Genomic DNA, 13,099 nt, shown 5'->3' with positions numbered 1-13,099 from the left:
ATGATGCTTTCAACAGCAACAATAAATTCTATTGGCAATTTGGGAAATGACAAATGCCCAAATCACCTAATCCATTATAATAAAATGACAAAATGTGCACAACCACATAACTGCATGGTACTTCAGCAAATTGGAAAAGGCAGGATTATACATGAGAAACATTAATGAGGATTTGATGCCTCTTTTATAACAAGAGTTAAATTGGAATGCCTTTCTGGAGAAAAATTACAAGGGTGTTATTTTTTTAAAAAACACAATGGATAAATCAAGTGGAGATAACCTGTCACCAAAGGCAAAATCAATGACTTTGACTGTTAACTTGGACTGCATCTTCCAAGCAGCTACAGATTATGGTACTTCCTTTTCTTTTCAGGCAGGAATTGACCAACTTACTGAAGCGAAAAGAAAACCAGGGACAGCCCACTCTTTGGGCAGCCAGTAAATAGCAGTGGCTTACCATGCAGCAGAGAGTTTAACTGCCCTGCTTATGCATCAGCTGGAAGGTTTTCCTTTAAATAATTCAGGGTATGGCAATAGGTTTCAGTTAGCAGCTGCTCAAAGTGGACAGAAGTTTCTGGCTGAGAGAGAACTTTTGGAAAAATAAATGGCTGTTTATAGAGACAGAGCAGTAACCTTAGGGAATAGTGGTGAATTTGGGTGCTGTGGTAATGGGATGACAATAGTGCAGGTGGGAGCAAGAAAGGTAGAAGACAGGCTCAGAAAATTTTAATATTTATCTTTCCTTATGCCTTTATTTTGGATGAGGTTCATCGCATGGCTTATTCTTGCACTGAAAAAAAAAGTACAAAATTGCGAACTATTTACGAAGTATTCCCTATTAAATCATCTTGGAGAACCAAAAAATTACTCATGAACATTGTGCCAGGAGGTAGTCATGCGAGTTCCCATTCAAGCTTAGGACTGGCATAGCCCACCCAACTCTACAGAATTTGGTACAGTTCCCTGAACTTCAAGGGATGAAAAAAAAGTGATGAGTGGAGGCAATGTCTGATTAGATGTTAAAAGTAGGTTACATAAACCAATATTATTGGAAAGGATATACTGAATGTTTCAGGATCAGTGATATCCCTTTTCTGTGACTTCAGTTAGTTTGAATCACACAGCAGTGAAAAAAGTTTTCAGCCCACAAAGTCGGAATCAGATCATCAAGCACCGAGTTAAACTAATCCGATTATTTTTTTAAATTGTTGTGATAGTCCTCTTAATTAACTCCAGGCTTCCCCCACTATTCACCTATATTCTAACAGGAATTTATAGTGGCCAATTAACCAAGCAAATCTGTGGGATATGGGATGAGACCAGAGCACCTGGAGAGAGACAACATTGTCATAGCGAGAACATACAAATTCAACACAATAGTACCAGATGTCAGAAGTGAAGCCAGGTCGCTGGAACTACAAATCAGCAGATTTACTAGCTCTGCTGTCATACACTGAGTGGTCCTTTGGCTCCTTACACGGGTTGTCATTCTTAAAATAGAAAGATGACCAGCTTTCAAAAACCAGGAGCAAATACCAGCCAATTCTATCTTCCATTGGTTGTTCAGTAATTTAACATAAGAGTATAACTAATTTCACTTTTCTCTCTCTCTCTCAAAGCTTCTCCTGAATAGCAAAAGAAAATTCTCACAATGACTATAATCAGCCAACTCAGCACAGAGCAGAAGAAAATGTTTGAACAGTTGTTCCAGGTTATGGCTCCACACCAGTGTATCAATATGCTTCAGAGCTATTAAGCAATGGAGGGAACATAAGTGGGAAGGCAGGAGGGGGGTTCTTGCACGCTGAACATCTAATCTCTGATATCTAGCAGAACCACTGAGAAAAATAGCTGCTCAAAACATAGCAATCTGTGAACAAAGAATCCCAACACATACAAGTAGAACTTAACATGGAAATCAATTCCTACTCACCAAGAAATCCATATTAGTGCAAGCCTAAGCCAAATCCAGGCATGGCTTGTGAGAATGTTGAAAATTCTTCTCAAAGTTTCTAGTTTAGAACTGCACAAATACTGTGTAATGCTTTGGCTATACTCTAATAGTTCAATACAATGACATTGAAGAACCACCAATAAAAAATACAGATGTGCCTGTTCCTGTGCTGTACTGTTCTATGCTCTATTAAATTTAGTTCTTTTATTGAAAAGCAGGCTCTCAAAGCACTGATCCCTGTGATACTCTTGTGATTGCTGCCTGGCATCACAAAAAAATACTCACTCACTCACTTTTCTCCCCATTTTTTTCTATTAATCTCCTTCCTCTTCAGCTAGTATTGATTCAGATGCAGGTTCAAATTTATTTATCTCATGTAAATGGAAATATGCAGTGAAATGTGCCATTTGCATTAACAACCAACACACCCAAGGATGGTCTGGGTCAGCATTCCAGTTTCAACGTAGCATGTTCACAATGCTTGGCAGAACAAAACAACACAACAAAATACAAAATTACAACAGCAAAACAAGTTCTGTCCTCCCTCCCAGCCTCCCACACACATGGACAATTCTCCAAACTCCAGGACAGGTTTCCAATCTCCAGCCATCATTAACCCCAATCCAAATTCTTTAATTTTGCACACTTGACTCTTACAGACACTTTCCGAAAATCCAATTACACTACATCCTCTGGTTCACCGTTATCTATTCTACCAGCTACCTTATCAAAAAGACTCCCATGTGCTTTGTAAAATATTATGTTTCTTTCATAAATTCAGATTGACTTCACTTAATCTTGTTGATAGCTTTTGTGTACTGTTATCAAATCCTTTATAAACCCATTATTGGTCTAATCAGTCTGTAGTTGTCTTTCTCTCCCTTCCCACTTTGTTAAATAGAGCAGTTACAATTGCCACCCTACAACCTGCAGGAACCATTCCATAACGTCCAGAATTTTGGAAGATAATGAACTCCGTGTCCATTATTTCTATAGCAGCCTCTTGCAGATTAACAAACCCCAGTCCCTCCAGTCCTATTAATTGCTTCGATACTATTTAAAGGTATCATTTCTCCTATGATTCCACCCTCTCATTAAACTCTTGGTTGTCTAGTATTATGGGAAGTTATTTGTGTCTTTTTCCATGAAGACAGAACCAAATTATGGTTTCCCTTTCGTTGTTCCCCTTATAAATTCTCTTGTTCTTGACAAAGGGAACTGTATCTGTCTTCCCTTTTTTGTTGTATTTTACAAGCTTTTCCTCTTGTACTCGATTTTCCTTTCGCTCAATCAATGTTTTTGGTAATTCGAGACAGCTCCCAATCCTTAGACATGCTACTTTATCAGTTAACTTTGTATAATTTCTCTTTGGTTATAATACCATCCTTAGCTACTTTAGTCAGCCACAGTCGAATCAAATTTATTTTGGTTTCTGCATCAGAAGGGAATATCTAACCATTTCAACTCTTATACTCAATCCTTAAATGTTTGCCATTCGTGATCCACTGTCATTCTTCTCAATGCAGCTCAGTCTATCACAGCCAATTCACTTCCTTCTTTAGATTTGGGACCTGAGCTTGAGACTGAACTTCATTTTCAAACAACAGGAAGAAATCCATGTTATGGCTATCTAGTTAAATATATGTAACAAGATTTATAACACAACCCCTTTTCATTATACTGTATCCAAACTAGGATATTGTCTCAAAAAGAGCAAAAAAAAACTAGATACCAGAACTCTGAAATAAAAAATAAAAAATGCTAGTAATACTCAATGTCAGGCAGGAACAGGCCACAATCGATTGTTTCAACCTGATTTCTTCCTAGCTCGATTCTATCCTTTCCACGACCATCTTGACTACTTCCAAATCCCTAGTGCTAACAGGCTCATTTTACCATGGATGTACAATTTCTTTACACCTACATACCACATCAAGATAATCTGAAGGTCCTCCATTTCTTACTGCAGTAGAAGTTGAAGTAGTGCCCTCCACATCACACTCGTTCATCTTACTGAACTAGTTCTCACGTTGAACAGCTTCTGATTCAACTCCACTCACTTTTGCCTGATCAAAGCTGCAGCTATGGACACTCACATTTATTCCTGTCTTTTTGCCGGATGTGCAGAACAGTCTGTTTCAGTCCAAGCCAGTCTGTTTTCCCTGCATTGGTGCTGCCTCCTGTATTGGAGCAGTACTTCACTGGCTCATTACTTTACTGAGATACAGCATGGAATAGGCCTTTCCACCACCCGGCAAACCCCGATTTAACACTAACCTAATCAAGGGACAATTTGCAATGCCCAATTAACCTATCAACCGATACATCTTTGGACTGTGGGAGAAAACCGGAACACCTGGAGGAAACCCATGTGGTCACAGGAAGATCCTACAAATTCCTTACAGACAGTGGCAGGAAATTTCCACATTTTTCTCACCTTCACATGACTAATCTGACTCTTCCTTTTCTTAAAATCTGCCTTCATTTTGGGAGATAGGCCATACACTAGTACCATACCAAGCCTTCCCATGCCCCCAGCCAGCTATCTCGACTTGTGTTCATCTCAATCTGTTTCCTGTAAAGACTCCATTGCATTCTCCCAGTTGTGTTAGCTCACATAATGAGATTTTCTATACAGGTGACTCTGAAATTCAAGGTTCAGGAAAATTTCATCTTATTGTTTCCTACATCTCTGCTCTCAACCCCCTCTTTTGGGACAGATCAAGTATAGAGTTCCACCGGTTTTTGGCTTTGTGGAAGAAGCTGGAGAATGGTAGTAGAGGGCTGCCTCTCTGACTGGAGGCCTGTGACGAGTGGTGAGCTGCAGAGATCGGTGCTGGGTCCTTTGTTGTTTGTCATCTGTATCAATTACCTAGATGTCAATATGGTTAACCAGAGTAGTAAATCTGCAGATGCACCAAGATTGGGAGTGTATTGAACAGTGAGGAAGGCTATCATAGCTTGCAGAGGCCTACATCAGCTAGAAAAATGGACTGAAAAATGGCAGATGGTACTTAATGTAATGTGGATTGTGGTACAACAAAGGGATCTGGGAATACTGGTCCATAATTTGTTGAAAGCAGTGTCACATGTAGGTAGGGTTATAAAGAAACCTTTTGGCACACTGGCCTTTATAAATCAATGTACTGAGTACAGGGGATGGGATGTAAAGCCTTTGGTGAGCCTAATTCGAGTATTGTGTGCAGTTTTGGTCACCTACCTACAGGAAAGATGTAAACAAGTTGAAAGAGTACAGAGAAAATTCACAAGGACATTGTCAGGTCTGGTGGACCTGTGATACAAGGAAAGACTGAACAGGTTAGGACTGCATTCCTTAGAACATAGAAAACTGAGAGGAAATTTGATAGAGGCATACACAATTATTAGGAGTACAGATATGGTAACTGCAAGCAGGTTTTTTTTACTGAGGTTGAGGGACTACAGAGGTCATGGGTTTAAGGGTGAAAGGTGAAAAGTTTAAGGGAAACATGAGAGGAAACTTCTTCACTCAGAGGATCCTAAGAGTGTGGAATGAGCTGGCAGCACAAGTGGTGCATGTGTGGTCAATTTCAACCTTTAAGAGAAGTTTGGATAGATACTTGGATGGTAGGGGCATCGAGGGCTATGGTCCCAGTGCAGGTCAATGGGACTAGGCAGCTTAAATGATTTTGGTATGGACTAGATGGGCCAAAGGGCCTGTTTCTGAGCTGTACTTCTCCACGACGATGTGCAGTTTAAATCAGCACTGTGGTTAGCCACAATTCATCTGCATTTCTTCTAATCTAGACTACGACATTGTAGAGAAGATCTCTACATTGGAAAAATAAGTCACAGATTGGATCAGTCAACAATTTGCAGGACTCCTGCACTCAGAACATGAGCAGCCCTAAACTTCCTGTTATCTGTAATTTTAATTCCCCATCCTACTCTCACTCTGACCTCTCAGGCAGTGTCTTCCTGTACTGTTGCAATTAAGTCCAAAGCAAACTTGAGTAACAGCACTTAATCTTCTGGACTCAATATTGAATTATAAATTTACAGTAACTTGATTTCAAGTGTCAGTCATCCATTTATGATAAAACCTCAGCTCACTTGCTTTTTTCTGCCCTTTTACTCCCCTCTTCACTCCTGGAACTGGAGGACATGCCCCAGCTTGATCTGCTGGGCATGTCATTCTGATTTGCATTTTTGCCCTCCTAGATTCTTTCATGGTCTCACTCTCCAAATGTTTCCATTTAGTCATTGGCTAGAAAACTTTGTTTACAGCTTATCCCTCATTTTATATCATCAAAGACATCCAACTTCTCTCCACCCTTCCTGTAACTTTATAAGCTCCTTTTGCATCCTTTCCAGTTCTGACAAAGGGTCACTGACCTTAAACATTAATCCTATTTTAATTTCCTCAGATATGGCCTGATGCATTGAGTATTACCAGCATTTTTTTGTTATGAGGTTAGAGCTTGAAAATGGTACTGATACAGTAGATCAGGCATGATCTTGGTGAAGCAGGCTGAAAAGGACAGGTGGTCTGCTCCTATTACTTGGCTTCTCTTAAATGCTTCTGATAGCTCCATTCACTCCCTGTATTAACAAGTTCACACCACTTATTAAGTAAAGGTTTTTCCTCTGGATTCTCCAAAGTAGTAACTTAAAATGTATATCACTGTAATATTGATCCATGAACAACTGTACTTATTTTAATGTTATCACCTGTGCAAAGATTGCATGTCTTATAACAGGGTAAAATAGGAAGTTCCAAAGCAGGTACAGTCAGCCCTCCTTATCTGCAGGTTCCACATTCGCGAATTCAACCAATTGCGGATCAGGAAAACCCAGAAGTTCTCTCTCCAGCACTTGTTGTTTGAACATGTACAGACATTTTTTTCTTGTCATTATTCCCTAAACAATACAGTATAACAACTATTCACATAGCATTTACATTGTATTAGGTATTATAAGTAATCTAGAGGTGATTTAAAGTATATGGGAGGATGTGCATAGGTAACTGCAGATTGGGAATCGAAAAAAAATCCAGAAGTTCTCTAAGTCAGAACAGGTACATCCACTATTATTTAGCGTCAGTTAGTCAAATGTTTATCTTAGTATATAGTATATATTTGACCTTTCTATGCATATAAAACACTTAAGAAATGTATGTATTTCAATAATTAAACCACTGCGTTGCTTAGTAATTAATGTAGCTTTCATCGGGGCAGGGCCTTCACATGCTTCATTATTCTCACTTTATCCTTTAAGATTGTTCCGATCATTGACCGACTGTAGCCTAATCCTTTTCCAATGACCAATGGCATTTCACCTCTTTCCAATCGCTTTATTATTTCCACTTTATTTTCAATCGTGATTGTTTTCTGGAACAGAAACACTGCAGGCGGCAGGTCCCGAGCTCCACTGGGTCCTAAAGTCCACTGCACTGAGACAGGTTAAATAAGGTCTAGAGCTCCGCCGGGTCCTAAAGTCCACCGACTTGAATATCTGCATTTTTTGGCATCCGTGGGGGGGCGGGGGGAGGTGTCCTGGAACCAATCCCCTGCGAATAAGGAGGGCTGACTGTAGTTTCTTTTGAAGGAAGTCACAGTTAGAGATGGTAGCTGGCAATGTAACTTCCTCATTTATAACTTTGTTTTTAACTATCTAATTTCCAAAGTTTTAGGGTTTCAGGGAGGTATAAAGAAGTTACTGAGATAATAACCATGTCAAGGTACATATTAACTGTGAACTGTTTTGAGTTACTGTCAATATCTTTCTTTCCTTTTGTTTCCTTTTACAAAATACTTCTCAAAATCTCAACTTTTTGATTACCTATCTCAATAACCTAATAAATAAATTGACTTTATTTTCATCTGTTCTCTAGTCAGCTCCTCAATACAAGGGTCAGATAAAACATCTATACTTCAGGGATTTGTTTTCCAAAGCAATTTGGTTTGGCTGGTCTATATGCATGTTAAAGTCACCAATAACCTTTGAAAACATCTCCTTCATGGCCATTGTTACACAGAGGCCCATGAATAACTTAAAAAACGTTGCACTTGGTAGCTCTTAGTTTAACCCAGATAGAGTCCACATCTTGATTTTTTAAGCTAATATCCTTGTTCACTTTTGTACTAATTCTTTCTTTGACAAAGCGACTACCTACTTTACCCTTTGGCCTATACCCTCAGGGTATCAAATATTCTTCAATCCCAACCCTTGACCCCATGCATGTCAATTAAACTCCAATTACCTCTACTGTGCTATTAACGTCTTATCACAAATGCTTTGCACATTCAAACACAGTACCTTTGTATTTGTCTTGTCAACATTTTTTAAACATTTTAGTTTTTGTATTCTGTCTAATTGCCTGACTGCTTTTTCATTTTTTTCTTATTCAGGCCCTACATGCAATGCAAGCAATATACTATGCTGTTTTAGAAAGCCTACTCTCAGAGCACGTATGTCCTGGCCCATGGCAATAACTTTGAACTTGATTTTTAAAAAATTTTTGAACCTTCCTTTAATTTGTGGTAAATGGTTCATCTCTGAATCTGTCTGTCATTCACAAGAATCTGATTAGGAGTTCAACTATTTGCTACTTGCTGAAATGACCAGTTCCGATGACTCTCAACTATATCCAGAACAATGCAGGCGGCTTAAAATTTACATTTCATTTTCATTTCACACCACCAGCTGAAAGATACCAACTAGCCATTCAGATTTTGAAATATATTCCTTAATTTTCAATTGATTAAAAAACTCCATATCCTACTTCACAATACCTTCACCACAATGACAGCATGCGTTTAAGGTGGCATCTCCTATGATCATACAGGGCAGCCATGTGTTAAGTTTGCCAGAGAAACCCTTATTTATAAATCTACAAAAAGTTTTATCACTTTCAACTTGAATTGGATAAACCCATAGTTTGACATAAATGATCATTAAGGAAGATGCAACAAGGACAGACTCAGGACTCAAAATCCCATCCCTGATTGATGACATTCTACCTTGGTAGGTGCATAAAGAATGTTCCTTTAAGCAAAGTATTGAAAGTAGCCAACACTAAATAAAAAGAAACTCAGCAATTCCAGATTAGGGAATGAAATAAAAAATGCCAAAATATAATTAGCTATCATAAATTAATGATATGTAAATGCAAAGAAAACATTAAAGCAAAAATGGGCTGTTAATATTATATTTTGTATTGGCTTCTAAATGTCATGATCTGGCTGCTAAAGCTGTAGAATTTGCAATAGTATAAAATACTGTCAGAAAAGGTACTGAAAGAAATGAATAGCATAAACTAATGTCATTTGATGTCTCAATGCAATTGTTAGTCACATGAAAGCACTCTGATGTACAATTTGTATTTTGTTGACCCTTAATCAGCTCAAATTTGAAAAAATCTCTTGAGAAATTGTATATACAGGTAAAACAATCTTACTGACAGTTTCCATCTCGGTCAGGACAATAGTTACTGGAGTGTATTCAGCATATAAAATTTTGTTTTGCTGCTTCCAATGAAATACAGCATAGTGCCTCACATAAATTTTTACTTAAATGATAATTTTGAAGAAAATATATTTTTATTGCAGCACACAAATCCCATGTCAATGAAAAAAATCCGTAAAACAAAATTATTTTGCCCAAATAATAATATACAGAAGAGAGCTGACCAAGATACCAGCAGGCTGGCAAGAAAAAAAACGCAAGACCATTGGTGAAAGATGTAGCTAATAGTTGAAGCAAAAGTCCAGAACAAAACCAATCACTGTCTTCAAAATAAAACCTCATCTTCCTGACTTTTATCTTTACCAATTATCTTAAATCTCCTCTGAAAGCCATTTAACCTGCCAACAAGTCCTCTATAGTCAACTGCACCTTAATCTCCACTGCTCTCAAAAAATCAATACCAACCTCTCGTTTTCCCATATAATTGATCCCTTATTTCTGAAGTTTCTCTCTTAAATCTCCTCCACACCTTCTCTTAAAGTATATTGAGGCCACAAATCAGGGAAAAGTTGCTGATTTAGAACCAAACATTCCACTATTTCAAGGAGTGCACTGAGCAGCTGTGCGGAACTCTCCAGCGTACATTCAGTCTGAGTCTCAGCCTGGAAAGGGTCCCGACTGTGAGGAAAACATCATGTGTGGTCCCAGTACCCAAGAAGGGCCAACTGGAAGTCCTGAATGACTACGTCCCAGTGGTCCTGATCTCACACATCATGAAGATCCTAGAGAGGCTGGTCCTGGCTCACCTCTGACCCCAGGTTAGATCAGCCCTCGATTCCCTGCAGTTCGCCTGTCAGGAGTACATTGGAGTCGATGATGCTGTCACCTATCTGCTGAACAGAGCCTACTCCCATTTGGATAAACAGGTCAGCACTGTGAGGATCATGTTTTTTGATTTCTCAAAAAAGGTCATGTCATGTCATCTGCAGAAATTCTCTGATGACTCAACAATAGTTGTGTGAATAAAGGGAGGATGGGAGGGCTCTGCAGGAGGACTTTGTCAAATGGTGCAAGCTGAATTACCTGCAGTTCAACACCAGTAAGACAAAAAGAGATGGTGATGGACTTTGGAAGACTAAAGCTGCACTATTCCCTGTTACTAACGAAGGTGAGGACATGGATGTGGTGAGGACCTACAAGTACCTTAGGGTGCACCTGGATGATAGACTTGAGTGGAGCACCAACATTGAACCTTTGTACACGAAGGGCCAGAGTTGCCTCTACTTCCTGAGGAGACTGAGGTCAATTTGGAGTATTCCAGCATCTCCTTCACATGTTCTAGCAGTCTGTTGTCTCCAGTATAATCTTCTATGTGGCGGTGTGCAGGGGTAATGGCATCAACACGGGTGATGCCAACAGGCTCAATAAATCAATTAGAAAGGCTGGCTCTGTTATAGGAGTCAAACTGGAGGCTGTAGTAGAACAAAGGACCCTACAGAAAATCCTGGCAATTCTGGACAATGTTTCTCACCCTCTACATGTCACCTCAGCTGAACAAAGGAGCACTTTTAGTAATAGATTAAGACAACTGCGCAGCTCCTAAGACCACTACTAGGTCCATTCTTACCCTTGGCCATTAAGCTCTACAATGAGTCACCCAATAGCCGAGGAAGTGATGACCCCCTCCTGATAGACAGCTTGAGGTAACTTTTTTTAAAATTCTTTCTTACATCTCTTCTAATATTTGTATATCTGTGCACTTGCAACGCTACTGTGACACAGTAATTTCCTTTGGGATCAATAAAGTACCTAACAATCTATCTAACACTGTGTTGCTGAGTTTAGAATCCGAGACTGATTGATGGGTTGGATACACCAGTCACTTCACTCAACAGAGACCAGTAATGAAGGATGGTGTTAGGGGGTTCTTAAGCATAACTCAAAGGAAATTGTCGCTTTGATGCCACGTCAACTATATCGGACCCTGGTCAGACCCTACTTGGAGTACTGTGCTCAGTTCTGGTCACCTCACTACAGGAAGGATGTGGAAACTATAGAAAGGGTGCAGAGGAGATTTACAAGGATGCTGCATGTATTGGCGAGCATGCCTTATGAGAATAGGTTGAGTGAACTTGGCCTTTTCTCCTTGGAGCGACAGAGGATGAGAGGTGACCTGATAGAGATGTAAAAGATGATGAGAGGCATTGATTGTGTGGATAGTCAGAAGTTCTTTCCCCCAGGGCTGAAAAGGTTAATACGAGACAGCACAGTTTTAAGGTGCTTGGAAGGAGGTACAGAGATGTCAGGGGCAAGTTTTTTTTTTAATGCAGACAGTGAAGAGTGCATGGAATGGGCTGCCGATGACAGTGGTTGAGGTGGATATAATAGGGTCTTTTAAGATACTCCTGGATAGGTACTATGGGTAACCCGAGGTAATTTCTAAAGTAAGTACATGTTCAGCAGAGCACTGTGGGCCAAAGGGCCTGTATTGTGCTGTAGGTTTTCCATGTTTCTAACTAAGTGTTGCAAAGGATTGGAGTGATCAATTTCAATCTTAATTTGAGACTCCTGGATGAGTAGTCAAAGTGGAATTTGATTATTTGTTTTTAATCAAAATGTTAGGGACACAAACCTTAACATTTAATAAGTTTTTTTCCGTACTGTGAACATCAAGAGATTTTAAAAGTAAAATATCTTCAAAGGCTTTGACAGGAAACCAAGCTTCATCTGCAGGTTTGTTTTCTTAAACTGAATAGAAGCATTACAAGACCAGTCTGTACAATATACTATCCCAAGCCTAGTCATTACTGGGACATCAATGCTGAAATCAAGGGAATGTAAGGATCAGCAAGCTTGAACACTGCATCTGAACCATGCAAGTACCAGAAGTAGTGACTCTGAGCTGTGTGCTGGTTTAGGAAGATCTTGCCCAATTTTTTAAAATTAAAAACGAATGTTGTCCATTTTGTTTATTCTCGCCAACAAAATCTTTAATTCCCCAAATCATTTCTGTTATGCAAGAATCATCATTATTGCATTTTCGCACCCTACTCACTATATCCACCTACTCCCAGCCAACCAATGGAAGATTCTTTAAATACTAGGCAAATACTTAATAAGGCAATGTAAATCCACAAAGTCTTCTGAGTTATTAATACTCAGAGTAATAAAATTGCTGATTCAAAGAAAGTTATTACAATGCTGCTTTTTTCAGTTATTTATGAAACTAGCAACACTAGTCTTGTTTACATTAAAAATTCTGTTAAACACATATTGTAAGATTTAATATTCAACTTGGCATTGTAAGATTAACTAGGTTCTGACTTACAAAATAAACAGCACCAAAACTTCCATGTCCAATTTCATGTAAGTCAACGAACAATTCTTCTGGATCATCTTTAAAGAACAGCTCAGAAACCTCTGGATCTCTTGCTGCTCCTTTACGAGTTGAAGACGGCATCTTTTCCCATCAAAAAATGGTAGAGGTTGACGTTGGTTTCAAAAATTTCTCCCTTCATGGACAAACGCTCTTTTAACAACTGTAAAAGATGACCTGGACATTAAGTGGAAAGGAAACAAACTGGTATAGCAACTTACTTCACTCTTATTTGCTTTATGGCATTGCAATTACTATTAATACATTGAGAATTAGAAGATATTCTAGTTAAATAAGCTAATTAATTTCAGAAATAATAGCCA

At 38.9% G+C, this 13,099-nt stretch overlaps 1 protein-coding gene across 5 annotated transcripts in view; it reads right to left on the bottom strand.

Annotated features, from left to right (window-relative positions):
- The window catches only part of taok3a (TAO kinase 3a), a 111,296-nt gene that overhangs the window by 66,676 nt on the left and 31,521 nt on the right, over positions 1-13,099 (bottom strand). For 4 of the 5 annotated variants that reach the window (XM_073065452.1, XM_073065451.1, XM_073065455.1 and 1 more), the window contains exon 3: positions 12,729-12,939. In XM_073065452.1, the coding sequence (XP_072921553.1) occupies positions 12,729-12,860 (132 nt within the window). In that variant the 5' untranslated portion in view covers positions 12,861-12,939. Of the gene's footprint in view, positions 1-12,728; positions 12,954-13,099 lie in introns of all 5 variants that reach the window. The other variant, XM_073065453.1, reaches the window with a different exon arrangement.

This window comes from Hemitrygon akajei, chromosome 14, assembly GCF_048418815.1.
Source record: "Hemitrygon akajei chromosome 14, sHemAka1.3, whole genome shotgun sequence".
Lineage (NCBI taxonomy): Eukaryota > Metazoa > Chordata > Chondrichthyes > Myliobatiformes > Dasyatidae > Hemitrygon > Hemitrygon akajei.
The sequence above is the reverse complement of the archived record's forward strand: the minus strand, read 5'-3'. Positions and strand labels throughout refer to the sequence as shown.